We start from the raw sequence: 17,080 nt of genomic DNA on the forward strand, positions 1-17,080 counted from the left end.
TTATTTCATTCTTACAATGTCATGGCTCAGTAATGCTGGCAACAAGAGTGTAAGCATAATGCAAACATAAAGACAGAGTGGAAGCCTTTTTGAGGCAGCCAACTGAGAAGAGGTTGCAGGATTAGAAAAGTAGGCAACAATGGTAGGAATTCAATTGTCCTGTGCCAACATTACCAATCTGGCAAGAAGGAGAATGGTGAATAGTCATCTTTTTATGTGTGGTGAAATGAATAAACTAATCACAGCTGTGGAGAGGTTTGTCAGATGACCAGCAGAGGTGAGAACACTAACTAGGGGTGACCAGTCTTGAGACGAAAGTTCCCCCCCCCAAAAAAAAAAAATAAGAAGAAAAAAAAAAAGACAAAAATGTAAATGTGGCAGTATTCCTGATTGTAGATCAGAGTAGAACTTCATTATTACAGTGGCTGCAGTGCTTCTGCGGTGTAGCAAATGTAAAAATGTATGTATCAAAACAGAACTAAAAAATCCACAGTAAAACAAGAAGCACCAGATCATAAACATTTTCTCCTGTTTGTTAATATCCATTATGTCAAAAGAGGGATAAGAAAACATTAATGTACTTCTTATTACAACAGAGAGATGCTAATTGCTGCTAAATATCATCTAGCAAGGCAAAATAATATGCTTAAGAGTCCAGAAAGCCTTCTTTCTAAATGACTGCTCTGAAATCCAATGCTGCTAACTCAATCATGAAACTGTATCAAGGATAATGGAGAGGCTGCTGGGGAAAATACACCTGCTGAGTTATCCTGTAAACTTGATACTTGACGCAGTAATAAAAACAGTGATGGGCATTCGTCCTTGTGGTTAATGCAAGCACATAAGGACCCTCTCCCTGACAATTAAGTGGACAAGGCTTTTTGTGTTCCATCATGGTACAGTCAACTCTGCCTCTACCCATGAATCAATTCCTTGATAATGACACTGAGGAGGGTTTACAAAACAAATTATAGAGATGGAGTGTCCGATTACGTCAGGCTTTTAGTCTACAGTCTGTGGCAAAGATTAGTTTATAGGCTAGATTTACAATGTAGAGCCTGTGTCTATATGAGCTTTTACTGTGTGTGTCAGTCTGCTAAACCCTAAAAAAAAAGACAGAAATGCTCATCACTACTTATACTGATTAAATGTAAGTAAAAAGGTTTTTCTATAGTGAAGACGCAGAATTAAACGCAGAAGATAAGAAATTCCTTGCTTTGTAATTTCAACAATCAGTCAGGCAAGTCATCCTTGATCCCTGAGATAAAGTAAAATGTTCAACACAAAAATTACAGACTTTTTTCAAAACTTTAACCTGTTTTAAGAAAATTACTCCTCCTATTTAAATCTGTCTGCCTTCCTCCCTTATCACTACTCTATTTGCCTGTCTTCTCTATCAGTAGTTCCTGTCCTACTTTTGCCATCTACCCTCCTCTTTACTATTTTATACTGGCAGGCCTTTTCCTTCACTCCAACTCCCTTTTGCCCACCTCTGCTTTAAAGGCTAATGAGGCTGGCTGTATACTCACAAAGGAGTGTGTGTGTGAGAGTGTCTGTGTATGTGTGTGACTGAGAGACAGTGAGGGAATCAAGAGAGACAGAGAGGAGGAAGGGAGGAAAGGAGGCAGGGTCCAGACATCTCTCAGTGAGGGGTAGAGACTGGACCACACAGATAAGCCCTTCTCCTCACCGTCAGCAAAGAGAGAGGACTTTGTGGGGAGAGGATAAGCATCCAATTGATTTCAGGTTTGAAAATGGAAATTGTACTGTATACAAACTAACTCGGGGAGGGTGGTTGCAGTGAGCACAACAACAGCTGAGGAAAAATTCTGAGCCTCTGTGCTATTTCTTTTAACTGACAATGTACTGTACTGACAGTGCAGTTTGTATTGTAACTATATCTTGTTCTCTCACTGTCACTCTTTGAGGATGTCAACACCAATAATAGTTATTTTGACAGCTGACTATGACCCCTATGTGGGGAAGCTGCTTCATGCCACTAGAGTTAAAAAAACAAACATATGGAGCACAATAAGGAACTCAATTAGTTTTGTCCAAACCGTAGTAGAAATGAAACTAAATTATATTAAATTATAAGTGCCATCTGGACTCAAACTGTTTGGATAAGCTCCACAAGTCATGTTATTTCCTGCAGTCAAGAAGTCAATTTAGCTTGTTAGCAGGCTTTATGGAAACTAATGTGTAATGACAAAAAGAACAACAGAGAGAGGGATATTTCCAATACTGTAAAATGAAGCTGCAGGAGGACTTACTAGGAGGTGATCATACAGTTTGTCCACCATCGTTTTCAGACAGTTTCTTCCCCTATGTTAAGTATAACAATGGCTTTTATTTAGGCAATGGTAATTGACAACAGAAAAGGTGTCCTATCAGAGCTGTTCTATCAGAAGAATGCACATTAGTATGTCGAGAGTAATACAAAACAATGTGTAACACAGTTAAGAAAAGGGTAAGACGTGAGGACAGCTTATTAAAGCAGTGGCAGCACAGAGCCTCCACATCACGCTGCATATCCCTGACCTCAGCTTCTTCTTAAAGCCAAAGTGTTATATTTGGTCACATATGGTCTACTAGTCTAATCAGCAGATTTTTAATTATATGAAAAGTTTATTACCTACATGTATTATGGTGTCATTTTGGTCAACCATGTGTCTAAACAGATGCTTTATGTGCTGTTTTGTACTATATTAGATGGCATTCGTTGACAGTAACAGTCAAAGGTCATTATCATGGCCAATTTAACATGGGGATAACAATACAAGAAACACAAGGCAAACAGGAATGCAAACAAGAACTTTCTGTTACTTAATGAAAAAAAACAAAAAAACAAAAACAGCACAAGCTAATTAAAGATGAAATAATGCCATCACTGACTAGATAATGCTGGAGATATATAAAAAAAAAAAAAAAAGAGAAACTGGCCATGTTGCAGAAAACTTATCATCCAAACCACATTTTCACACACATTGAATGACTACTGCATAAATATTGAATGAGATTTTCAGGTAACACTGACTGGTGGACTATAGTAGAAGTTGCATGGTAATCCTTGTGCAGTGGTGGCAAAATTGTTCTTCTGTGATCAATCAAATTAAAAGTGTATACAGTGTAGCGTCTATGGGTATAGAATATTTCAATAAATATTTAATGCAACCCTTTTCTCGTGAGTGTTGGCTGACTTTGACTTGCACAACAAAAAATCAAGTGGGGGAATAGACCACAGTTTCTCATCTACAGAAATAACAGATACATAAATCTGCTGTAGGAAAAACATGATGATCACATCCTGCATCATAAACCACTATCATAAATGAAAGATGAAGCTTTCAACAGGTTTTAAGAACCTCAGCATATTTCCTCTCCTCATTTTCTTTGCCATGTATTCCTACATTCTCTTCATGTCATGTAGAACCCTACAAGCAACTACAACCAGTTTGGGGTATATAGTTAATTTGAAGAGCCCTTGATGGGAATCTCAGTGTTTATAGGAGTTTATAGGATTTTCATGACTTTTGATTAGTCTACCATATTCTGTCTGACATTAAAATTTACCTAAGCCAGCTGCTTTCTTTGGCATTAGTGCCCAGTCACACAAAAAATCATCACAACACATGTCATGTGTGTGCCCTCACAAAATGGGTGAAGGTAACAGGACGTAAACACAGTTGATTCAAGAGGACATATTTGTATCATCCACTTCTGTCTCATGAGTGACAGCAAACCATGCCACATTTATTTTGTGAAGCAATTTATATGCCAGTAGAGCAGGAGTGAACAATGAAATTTGAAGGGGTCAGAGGCTCAAATTTTATGCATAGTTCAACTAGAGTGCTAGGGGGCAAAATTTAAACAAGCAGCAAAAACCATAAACAGGAAAGCAGGAAAATTCAGACAGAGAATTTCATTAACATGGTGCAGTACAACTGAACCACAAACCCATCAGTATCAGCATAAAAGAAATAAGATACAGATACAGAGAGATCCTACGATATCATTTATCAATTCATCCTGTCTCCATCTCTCTGTCCTATTTTTCTTTTGCACTCTCCACTCACCACATTGCTAGCAACTTCTCTATCTAGCTGTACAAGTCATTCAGTTATCACTGTTGTCTGTTTTTTTTCATGTGACTACAGCTAGAAACATTTTCATCCACTGACAAGCAACAATGTATGAAAGACATGGGACAAAAGCCATCATCCTTAATGAGCTTAGGGCTATACATGACAGGTGAGGCAGTGGGAGGGCATAAAGCCCTCCTTCTAATCACCGTTTCATTCCCAACTTCTCATAGCTACCTCCTCCTTACAGCACAGAAAGCATTTAATTAACTCAGACTTTTACTTTGCCTCCCTTCATTTCTTTTCTAAAGCAGACATCCACTTAGCAACTGCACAGTAACACCAGGGTGGCTACGGACTCAAAGACTTGGTTATTAATATAATTGGCTGATAAGCAAATGCTTAGCATGCTCCAAGTCCAGGGTTACAAGTGGAGGACTTAAACAGCAAGGAGGGCGATACTTCGGGGTTGAGATGTAAAATGGTTTGTGGATTCAATTCTGTTGAAACTCCATGTCAAAAACCTTGTTCTACACTTACATGGAAACTATAAGCTCTTTAATCTTATTAACCAAATAAAGAAAATGTAAGGCTGCAACTAACAATTTTAATTGTCAATTAATGTCACAATTATTTTCTGGATTAATCTTTAAATTATTTTGTCTATTAAATGTCAAATTAAAAAAAGAAATGGCCAAAAGATTTTCCATATCCTAAGATGATGTGTGCAAATGTCTTGTTTTGTCTGACTAACTATAATTTATTGTATATGACAAGGAAAGCCAGCAAATCCTCATCCTCATAAATCATTCATTTATGGCACAGTGCCAGCACGTGTTTAGCATTTTTTCTTGAAAAGTAAATTTCAGTCATAAAATCATCATTTTGTAGTACTACTGACAGGTGTAGTGTCACATGACTTAATTTTCAATGCCAAGCATTGTATAGATGTGAAGATCCGAGTGCGATCATAAGATGCCCTCTAAGCCTGAGAGATATGAAAAACTATTCCTTTTAGTACAGTCATTAGTGTGTCTCAGGGGAGGCTTAAAATTCACATTCAGGCTAATAGAATGCTAATACTGTTTTCATTTATACCAGGTTGTTGGCAAACACAGGATATACTATATATTATTTAAAGCTTTTTCATTACTGGCTGCATAAAGAGATGTGACTTACATTCATTAAACTGATACCTGGAGTAGGCTCTCTGGTTTCCAGAGTGGTAAATGAGATGAAAGTATAGTGAAAATACTGTATAAGGTGGAGCAATGTGAGAACACTAATGAGTCATTACAGTATCTATAATATGGCAGCAAGCCCCTAAAAACACAAATATAGTGCAGAGCCAGTCTCTTCAGATAAGTGTTAACATGACTGAGATGCAGCAGTCAGAGAGCAGTAATGGCATAATCGCCTGACATTTTCAGTCAGCAAAAGAAGGGAATAAATAAAGTAACGTATGAATCAGTGCATTTTTAGCTACCTCTTTGTGATAGATGAGTCCACACTAGACATTTGTCTTGCCAAGTACTGTTGAATGAGTACAGCTTTTACATGATGAAGACCTAATGTACTGTTCTGTTTTCAATGAGCCCTATTGAAGGATGCATAAGGCTGCAGCAATCAAACTGCTGTTTGTTCATCTTGCCACATTTAACTGCAGATGTAATGTTGCTACAGAGTGTAATATACATGCCATATTGGGATAAAGTATACCATTCCTGAAAAGAATTGTCAAACATGTCCAAGGGACTACATCTGTAATTTCTAATACACAGAAAAATGTAATTACATTTCATTAAATCTCTTGTGCTACTGCTGCAACCTGCAAAAATATTCCATAAAAACTTTATGGGCAAGCTGCTGTTAGGTCAACAGTATTTTTTTTATGTATTCTGACTCATATGGTGCAGCGTGGTACTGAGAGGGCCACATGGGACATAATCAGCCTACATTGGTGCCCTAAGAAGCTTGAAAAATGCATGGACAAAAATAATGTATTGATTTACACGAGTTGATTTACAGTGGTTGCACACAACACATCTGCCAGGCTTTCCTTATAGCAGCTGACTGCACTTTTCCATCAATATGACACTGATACATGAGCTGTTAGTGGCTTTCTACTCAAACAGCAAAACTATTCTATGTTCCTGCTTTCATACATTTATGTTGACTGTCATATGCTGGAATAGCAACCAGGTCAAACTAATAATAAAATGAAAGGTTTTGGGGTGGATTACTGGCATCACACCACATCATTCATGATCTTTGACATACAGTCTGTTATGCTGTCATTCTTTCTCAATCTACCATCAGTTGTCTTAAAAAACAGTATATGGCATAATAAGAGTGACAACATATTGCAGCAAATTGTTCAACAGTAAGCCATACAAAGACTTTCAATTCAATCCTACCAGTAACCTAACCTCAGATTTCTTTTTATTCTTCTTCTTTATGCTTTTTAATGACCAATGATTCGTTTAATCAATGTCTATATCAGCTGTTTTTCAGTTTTCTCAAGTGTTTTCCATATCGTGTATGTGATTTTATTATTTATTTATTCAATTCAATTTACTCTCTTTAGAAAATTTAGAGGAAAGTGTTAAATAAAAACAATGAATGACATTTGAACCATGACTGGTTATATGGTAAATGACTGGTAAAATTATATTTACAATAATAATCAAATATTCTTTTTAATTAGATAAATAAATGATTAATATTGGTGAACCTCATGCCATTAATGTTTTAGTGGACAGGACACCGTCTCAGCTGTACCTGTGGATTTGAAGCCCATAGGTCTTATATGTTATAGGTTTTTTTTTTAGTATGGACAAACTTCAGTAACAGTTTTTACCCCATTAGTTTATCATTCTGACAAAATCTCTAAAGAACTTTTACTTTTATTTACTGACACTGAGTAGAAGCATAAAGGGAACAAAAGATGTCAGATAGCACTCAACCATGTGTGTGATCAATACAAAACTTAAAAGTCAGCCTGTTTTAGAATGTAGGTCAGAAATTACAACAGATGAAATAAAAGCTTAAGGATATTCTTTTTCCAAGCCAAGCCATTTTAACTACACTCTCTCATCAGAGACTAAAAGTCATATTTGGTCTACAGATCAGCTCTATATATATATATATATAGCTGGTATATATATATATATATATATATATATATATATATCTGGTGCGGCCTGAATATGCAGCGACTCTTTCTGTTGCATTTGTTTTGGGGGTTTGTGTGTTTTTGTTGTTGCATCGTTTCTGTATTTGTAGCGTGTTTACTGTTAAATTCTTTGTTTTGGCTTCCTGCAGCATGTTTTTTCATTTGCAGCACGTTCCCGTTGTTGTATTTGTTTGTTTTTTCGTATTTGTGTTTGAATCTGCATTGTTTATGAAATTGCAGCACGTTTGCCCTTGTCAGCCTGATCAAGGTACACATATGGCTGGGGTTATCTGGTTAACTTTCACAAATGCAAGCACAAAGAGCACTTAAAGCCAATTAAACCCTACAGATGTTGTCATTCACCACAGGAGAACTCAGCAGAAAAAAGAGCAAGTGCATGAAAGACGAAACATGCATGGTTTGTTGATATACTGTAAATTTCCAAGATACAGTCCTTCTTGGGAGTGACCCATGAACTGTACCATATAGTTGTAATTTCCAATCTGTTGTATTGACTTTTACTTAAGCCACTAAATTTCTCACAAAGCTATCCAATAAAACAGGGGAAGACAATCAAATAAAACATAATGTGCCACATCTTTGTCTACAACAAATGAATTCACCACAGAGTACATCTGTTTCTTACCTGATCCCATGGACAGATGATCCCACCAGAAAACATAAAAAGGTAACCCATAGCAACCAAGCAGGCCCAGATGACCAGAGAGAAAATGCGTAGAAGCTTCTTGAAGATGGACTCAATGCAGACAAGTACAAACACAGCCAGGAAGATAGCCAGCGCCGTGGGCACAGTGATTACAAAGGCCACATGGTCCTCAACGTTCTGAAAAAGAACAGAATACAAAAAGTAGAGCATAAGAGAGAGACAGTGAAACACATGAACAATTTCAGAGAGAGGGAAAGAGATATGAAATTTATAAGAGAAAAGAGGAATAATTAGAGAGAAAACTAAGTTTGCCTGAAAGAGATAAAGAAAAGAATAACACATAGAAGACAGATTCTTCTCAAGGGGGCATGAAACAGCCTGTTATAAAAAAGCCACTCCCCTAGTTCTGTCTTTTCTCTTCAGTGTCGTGAAAATACAAACAAGCAAGGCAGACAGGTGACACACCCAGAGAAGCTTTTTTAACACAACAAGGTGTCACTATAATAACCTTCTTTTGCTAGATGTAACCTGAGAGCGATAAGTTGAAACAAATGCCCTTTAGCTCTGTACGTCTTTCAGTGGCTTTAACTTTCTGGTTGAGCCACAAGAAAATGAATACAGACTATGAAATACCATATATAAAATACAAAATATAAAGGAGGGTCAAAAGGTAAAAGTCAACATGAGAATATTTCAGGTTTACGTACTAAAATCAGGGTTTTCAGTCAACTTAGGCCTGCCAGGAGTTTGGGGCAGCTCAGTTTGAAACCTAAATAGATTGGTTTAACCACCAGAGACATCTGGTTAAAATGCTCAACCACCCAGCCTCAGGTCGACAAAGCACAGCCGATGAGCACCTGTCCTTCCCGTCACAGAGCGTGCTGCGAGCATGCATGTTCTGGGAATGGACTTATTTCACCAACCTCAGTACAAGTAGTTAGTATAAAGCTGTGGGCAGCTTTTCCAGTCATCCTAGGAAAGAAAAAATACCACCCATCCTGTTGATGTCCATTATCTGTGAGTGAAGTATTCACTTGATCTGACAGTGCACGCTGTAGCACAGCTCCTAGACGACTGAATGCAACTGATTATCTCTAGAGAGTTAGTTTGGTGGGAATATGACTGAAAATACAGATAAATCAAAAGGGTGCGAAACTCAAAATACAGTAAAAAGGTAAGAATAGGATGATAGAATTAATGTAAATGAGGAATCATATTTAAATGATTTAAATTATGAATTCTTTATACCTTAGACTCAGATATCCTACTAAACAAATCTGTCACTTTGGAAGTCCATACACAGCATCGTTTTCTTTTTGTAGAATACTTTGTGGTATATTTTGAAATATTGATTTTCATGGCTCAGAAGAGGCACATTTTATATGCTTTCTCTATTCTTATGAATTGCACTCTCGTTTGTACCTTAGTTAGAATCATTTTTTAACAGGGTCTAAAATAAAAACATACAAATGATTGCGCACCACAACATGTAAAATCATCAAGTGTAAACCAGGATATTATAGTCAAACAGTTAAAATTATTTAAATATGGTTTATGTACAAACCAAGGATCATATCCTCTCTTCAATAGACTGCTGTAAAAGTGAAAAAAACCTTTACACTGAACTGAGAACATTTTATGTAGTGAGGAAAAAAGCCTAAAAAGCCCCCAGTGTTAACCAGTAGCAAAGTTGAAGCCACATTCATAATGGATTTGTTGCTGCCTTTCTGAAACACACTTAGATCTGAAAGTTCTAATAAAAATTTCAGGAGTTTCTTAAAGGTGGATGTAGGAGGATAGCACATTGAAATGAGTCGTTTCTGCTGCTTGCCATTGCCAGGCATCATGCCATCAATGCTTTTCCAGGGGTGTGACAGGGGATGGAAAAGGGTCAGGATATAAACACGTAGTGCAGATGTGTCACATCCTCATTACCACATAAGAATGTGTAGTCAGGGAAATATGTAAAACACACTGACATCAACAATCAAACTTAGAATTCAACCCCAAGTCTTGTGTTTTATTGTTCAGAATGCCCATTCCAGCTTTAATTTACTTTATATCAGGGCTGGTAATTTGCTGACTCCCGCTCATTAAAAATGACCTTACTTCACAGGGATGCCATTTCCCTATCCATGGAGACAGAGCTTTGTCTGGTTTCCCCTTAATTTTTGATCTTTAAAAGCTCCAAATATCCACAGTGTAAATTATACCACATTAAAATGCATTATCATTCATGCTTTAAAATGTAATAATTTGTAAGTCTATTCATTGCAGGCAGTATTCACTAAAAACATTATTTATCAATTCCATCATTTGTTCAGACATGTCCAAACCAGCTACCTGGTCTTTGGCCAGCCTATCTCATAGTGCTTCTCTTTGCACTTCTCCCAATCTTCTCTATCTCTCCCTTTCTCTTTCTGTAGCCCCCCACCCCCACCCCCACCGTCCCTCAATCTCGTTCTCATGCACACAGTCAATGCACTGGGACAGGAGAGGATGTGTGTGCCTGCAGAGAGCCACAGAGAGTTTGTCTCGCCCAGAGCAGGGCTCCAAAACAGCACAGGATTTAGGTCAGCCAGCAAGCAGAATGAAGGGATGATAGGACACAAATAAAAGAGACAGACAGATATATTAGGAGGTGAGAGATGACACACGCATGAGAATGGAGTAAAATAGAGGATCATGGAGAAAAAAAACAAAACAAGGAAACTGGAAAGGTCATGCCTATACAACACAGAGAGCAAAAAGAGGATGTAGGACAGGCAGACTGAGCAGTGGCCGGGGAAAGACATTTACTGAAATGCTTTTTTATTGTGACCCCATTAAAATACTGCAACCAAAAAGTGTAAAATTATATTTTAGAACTGATTGTAGGGAAATACTTTCAAAACTTGAAATGTCAAAGTCTGTCTTTTTGGTTCAAGAGCATCTATGTCTCAAACACTACATAATGTTTTAGTTGCTGGTTAAATTATACCCTAACATCTTATCACAGCCTTAACGCAAATTCAGCCAGCTGGATCATATAGTAAATCCAAAATGAAATTATAATTGATGGGTACAAACACCAGCTGTGGCTAATGTAATGACTCAAAAGAATGATAAATAGAGAAAACGTTGCCAGATTTAATATGATTCTTCCAAAGCCTGTTGTCTCTTCTAATCTTTTTGATAAGGGATTTCATTTGTTGACTAATTAGGCATTTAGTGATTGTGTTTTGTCTTGAATGATTGTTTTGATTGCACGGAAATGGAATGGCTGGCTCTCCAATCACTGATGTTACTCATCATCTAAACAACTTTTCCATGCAAGATAACTTAAGTATTCTGTTTTCATTCAGTTTTGTAGGTTTTGCTGCAATACATAAATGTTCCTATTAATTAATCACATTCTGATGAGTATTGTGGGATGCAGTGTGATGATTTGTGCCCGTTAGTGTTCTCTCTGTCTCACTCCGTCTCTTTCAGTGGGTTTTAGACTAAACCCTTCTTAATAGCAGACTCAGCAGACACAGAATGGGAGAGGCACTCTCTTAATGCAAAAATGTAATTAAGTTCTTACAAGGCTATATTAGAACATCCTTTAAAAATCAACCATTAGATTGTGTTATTATATCATCAATGTTTAGATACATATAATCAGATAGGTTGTCGATAGTAAAATCCTTATCAGACAAAATGCTTATTTACAAAATTTTTAACTCAGAATGTCTTTTTATTTTACAGAGTACCTTGAATTCACTGCATTGAATTTTTCAGGCTTTTAAAGCAAAGATAATCCTGTCAAAATAGTGACAGAGGGAAACAGATCTCCTTTCTGTAGTTCAGTCAACCATGAGCTCAGACAATAACTAAGCCCCTTATTCCCCCCTCACTTTTATCTCACCCTTCTCTTCACATTAGTGCTGCGATGAGGACAGCATGCTGTGAGAGTGTGCATGCATATAGGTGTTGCACAAGCACGTTTTTATGTGTGAGTCTATGAGAGAGGGGAGCCCATGTATTGACAAGGCAGTGGCTTGAGTGTGTCTGTGTCTGAGCGTACATATATGTAGAATGTGTGAGAGCCTGCAGTGTGTGTGTTTGTGTGTGTGTGTGCGCACCCACGTGCCTACATATTCCTGTCCACGCTGTTTACAGAGCTTACATTTGATGTGAATTTTTCTACACATATCGTTGCAGACACACAACACGTGTCGGCATGCAATATATCTTGCTGGAGTATAATGCCATATGTTTGTATGGTCTTGGATGTTTTTTGTACTTCTTTAATTTGCATAATGCATGTGTGTGTGCATATTGTGAATGAGCAGCTTACCAGTCCTGAAGCAAAGAAGACAGTCAGCAGAGCCAGGCAGGCTCCCATCACTATGAGGAGCAGAAACACAATCAGTGGATGCTGCTGGCTCATACAATAGTAGGACTCATACAGCCAGTCCGGGGACCTGTTCCTCTTCTCTTGACCTCCTCCTCCTCCCTTATCCCCTTCACCAGACTCCCCTGCCCGGTCCAGGAGATAACGCTTCCTCCTTATTGCCTCTTGCCACATGGATCTTGGAGTCGAAAAGGAGGAAGAGGAGGGAGGGAAACCAGAGGAGGTGGTCACTGCTGAGGTATTAGTAGTTTCCACCACAGATGAGGAGCAGTTGCTCTGTTCCACTCTCCTGCTGTTGTTGTTCCTGTTGGGGACCCTAGTGTGAGAGCTCCTGATGTCCAGCGTATCCTCTGGTTCCTCCTCCACCTCCTCTCTGAAGTCCTTCAGGCGGAGACAACTGAAAGCTGAGGCTGAGTCTGAGTCAGAGGCAGCATGTGCTGGCCGGAGAGGTGGCAAGAACACACCAAGGGTAGAGCGCAGCATCCTCTTCTTTCTCCTCCTGCCAACATGTTGAAGCGGGAAATGAAGGGGAGTGCAGAGACTGAGTGCTCTTTAGAGTGAGAGAGAAAAGTGGGAGGGAAGTGAAGGGAAAAGGGGAGGGAGCGAGGGCTAAGGGGGAGGGGAGGAAGAAAAAGAAGGTGCAGCAGCAGGGAGAAGTCGGCGAGTATGAGAAAAAAATAAAAGTGGAGAAATTACTGGACTGACATTTAGGCAGTATGCATTATGTGATATTAATGCCATGTAATTATTTGACCTGAGAAACTGTAACACAGAGGTTAGGGAAAAAAACAGTGATTGAGCTTGAGCTCAATCACAGCACTCAAGTTTGCATCTCAATCTCAGAGAAGATGATTTTAAGAACTGAGAAACTACATCACACGTTTTTCAATCATCCGATTCCCTCCCTCCTGCTCTCTCCCCAACAGTTGGATTGTAATCTGCCTGAAGATTTGTCAAAATAGCTATGACAACTTGAAGGTGAACTGGTAGCAGATGTACAAAAAGAGAGCTACAGCACTGAACAATGGCCACAAGTTCTTTTGCAGAACATTATGTCACAGTGAAGTTGACCTTTGACCAACTGGATATAAAATGTTAACACTTAATTTTATTCTTATATATATTTGAGTTAAGTCATAATTAATCTATACATTTGTGAGTTATGGCCAAAACATTGCAACCTTGACCTTTGACCACCAAAATCTAAGCAGTTCATCCTTGAGTCAAAGTGGATATTTGCGCCAAATTTGACGAAGTTCCGTCAAGACGTTACTGAGATATCACATCCACGAGAATGTGACGTACAGACGGACGACTAGACAACCCGAAGACAATATGGCTGCAACCGGCGCAGAGGCATAAAAAAGGGACACAGACATTGGATTTGCTCAAATATTGTATGCACACACCTGAAAACACAAACACACACACATACATGAACTACCTCATTTAGGTGCTGAGTTTATGTTGCTGAAAAATTACCGATAAGTCCACAAAGCAATATATTATAATTGTGCAAATTAATATCGATAAAGAATATTTAAAGGCTTGTTAGAGTTGTCACTTGTGTGTTTGAGCTCCTTCTAGGCCAGTACATTTATTTTGCAACCTTCATTAATGTAATTAAGTGGGTGGACAGTCACTTACATGCTGTCAACACAGATCCATTGTCTGTGTTTGTACCAGGATGAGGGGCAGAGCATGTGTTTGTTCTGTTATGCTATTGCAATGCCACCTTGGCATCAGCTGGCTCTCCTATCCTATTAAATATCCCATAAATTTTATCCCATAATTCTTTAAGGTCTGTGACTACTTCCAAAACATTATTCAAATAACTAAAATTTAGCCACTGTCTTCAAATTAGTATAGGTCAAAAGTACAAATCTTTGTTGTCAGATTCTACTAGGGATTAGTAACCAATAACTGGTTCCTCATGGGATCCGGTTCCAAGGAGGTAAAATAACTAGATTCCGTAGGAAATGAATCCTTTATTTTATGTTGTATTCACATTCTCTGTTCAGTTGGTCTATTTTGCCTCTTTAGGACACTGCGGGCACCAGCTTATATGTTTCACAGTCAATAAAACTGCAAAATGTAATATAACATGTTATGGTAAGAAAGGATTTTTGATAACTTCAGATTCTATGACCTGAAGCAGTGCAACAACAAGTTCCCCTTCAGGTAATGTTGAGTGCATTGTGCACAGAAAACATCAGTTTATTTATTGATATTCACTGGATGAAGTAGAATTAATATTATTTTGGCTGTGTTGTTTTTGGCTGGACCACAACAACCCTAAAAATGCAAATGTCTATCAGACATCAGAGTGATCAAGTTACACCATTGGTCGGCTGGTCGACTCTTGGAGTTTCCCCATTGGTCTGTAGTCTTTCAAAATGATTTGGCATGAAGGAGCAGTATTAAAAACATGGTACCTTTGTCACTAGATTAACCGAATTTGCAGTCCCCTTTAATTACTTAGCTGGACCACAGCAGCAGGGCAAGCCCTATAATAATGACTGTCCATGAATGACTGACAGACTCAGTCACTCACTGACTGAGTGATAGAGTTGACTGATCATAGTTCCACCATTGGTTAGCCAAATGCCTCGTGACTGAGTTGGAGTTTTTGCATTGGCCAATGCTCTTCCAAAATGAATTGGTGCAAACAGTTTCGATTAGCTCGTATAGCAACAAATCTAGCGACTTTTTGGCCACACCTAGGCTACTTAGAAGAGACTTGCCATTACTACCCTCTCTGTGTCTACTTTGTTCAGTGAGCAGCAGAAAGGCTGAGCAGCAGCTTCTTATCCATACACAGGAAGTGCATTGTGTGAGAGAAAAAACAAGACTAAGTCAAAACCTAGTATATGGCTAGACCGTCTATGGTCAAATCCTGATTTTATAACTGCGACATCGTCTGGCAAAATCACCAAACACATAAATTAGAGAATGAGATGCAGCAAAGGGCCACAGGCTAGAGTCAAACGTGAGTCGCTGGGGCAAGGACTAAGCCCAAATGGCACGCATTCCACCAGTTGAACCATGGGGGCACCCACCCCAAGATAGACTATATTTCTTATTTTGTCTCTCACACAGCTCACAGCCTCCATCTGGGATCCACAATAGTTTAGCCTTTATTTACTTCCAACTCATTGAAGCCTCATTACTGATGACTTCTCTCCCTTTCCCTCCCTCTCTCAGCTCTGTGTGTCTTATGTTTACATTTAGTTATTCCCCTGCCTCCTTTAGTAACAATGATACATGTAATGAAAGTAGTAGTAGTAGTTTAATTGAGATGAGGCTCAGTGTATTGGAACTTGTATTGGAAAATCACAGTCTTTGACTTTAATTTATGTGTATGGTGATTTTGTCAGACAATGTCATGGTTATAAAATCAGGATTTTAGCAGTAGAGCTGCAGCTTGGAAATGGGCTTGGAAGTTGACTTGCAGTCTTAATGGGCCACGTTTCAGTCACTATTTCAAGCTTGTTCTGTTGCCTGACAACATAAACAGAAAAACGTGTAAACAGGAACAACTTTAGTGGGATTTCGGCTGTATTAAAATACTTTATATGAGCACAGAGAGCAGGAGAGCAGCAAACAGAAGGGCTGAAACAGGCTGACACTAGGCAGAACGCAAATACGACACAGTCCAGCCATATACTGGTTTTTGACCTTGTCTCTTGTCTTGTTACTTAAGCTTCTAGGTCTTCGGTAGCTGCAGCATAGACCACAGTGAGGAGCAAATGCAGCAAAAGGTAACCTGAGTGAAGAAAGAGTTAATGAATGTCACAGAGCAGTGAGGAAATATGTGGTCAAAGCCCTACAACCCTTCAGCACAACAGAATGTCCGTGGTGTAGTTCCTATTAGTGTTTTTTAAGGTATAAAAAGAGGATAGATTCTTAAATATGAGGTGATATCTTTTGTAACATAAAACAATTTGTTTTGTTACTGCGCTGAGCAAAAACAGAATAGTATTTCTTTTACTACTTAAAAAAATATAAGGGATTTGAAAGGATGCACACTTGATAGAATGCCATCAACCCCCATCCTTAAATTCTACAATCCTTTGAAGGCTACCACCCTGATGAAAGCAAGACAGCTGAAAACAATTGAAACTGGAGAAAAATGAATGGATGCAAAATTAACTTCTTTCACCTACACTGAATTAAGATGGTGGCCGAAGTCCACCACACAAGCCTTTGAGTGGCAAAATCTCTTCTGTTCACTGCAGATCTGTAAAAACCTCCAACTCAATCAATTAACTATTTGTTATCTCAATGCATTCTGTTGTAATTATCTTGTTATCTTTCACAGTCTGTATTGGCCTTATCTGGACTTATCTATATCCTTTTCTCTATTCCTGCAAAGAACCAATTTCCCCAAAGGGATCATTAAAGCTTCATCTAATATGATTTAATTAGTATGAGCATTCATTTTGTAGATTTTATGACCAATTTAGAAATGAAGACAAATGTTTTCCAAAATCAAAGCTCTGTATTATGTGTCCATCAGAGTAGGAAGGTAAAGTGTAACACAGCAAATAGCTTTGAAAACAGCTATTCTTTCTGAGCAGGGTATGTTCAACATTATGTGAGTGGTAATGATGAAGTTAAAAGAAAAATCTACCCTATCTACCCTTTCCTGGACCATGTTGTTTCTCTCTTTCTCTCATCTTCATCACCCCTCGCACATCATTGTGCCCTCTCTTTCACCTACTTATCTTTCTCCCATGCCTTTACTTCCTATTTCACCCTCACATATTTCCCCACTC

General features: G+C 38.4%; 1 protein-coding gene across 1 annotated transcript in view; it reads right to left on the minus strand.

Moving 5' to 3' along the window:
• LOC111655934 (adenylate cyclase type 2-like) overlaps positions 1–12,800 on the minus strand; it is a 67,171-nt gene extending 54,371 nt beyond the window's left edge. Inside the window, exons 1-2 of the mRNA XM_087174291.1 lie at positions 12,246–12,800; positions 7,904–8,101 (exon numbers count right to left, since the gene is read on the minus strand). Of these exons, the coding sequence (XP_087030417.1) occupies positions 7,904–8,101; positions 12,246–12,785 (738 nt within the window). The 5' untranslated portion in view covers positions 12,786–12,800. The remainder of the gene's footprint in view (positions 1–7,903; positions 8,102–12,245) is intronic.
• Positions 12,801–17,080: the final 4,280 nt, after the last annotated feature.

Source organism: Seriola lalandi, unplaced genomic scaffold (assembly GCF_002814215.2).
Source record: "Seriola lalandi dorsalis isolate HSWRI2012SDOR001 ecotype SW California unplaced genomic scaffold, Sedor1 jcf7180002054336, whole genome shotgun sequence".
Lineage (NCBI taxonomy): Eukaryota > Metazoa > Chordata > Actinopteri > Carangiformes > Carangidae > Seriola > Seriola lalandi.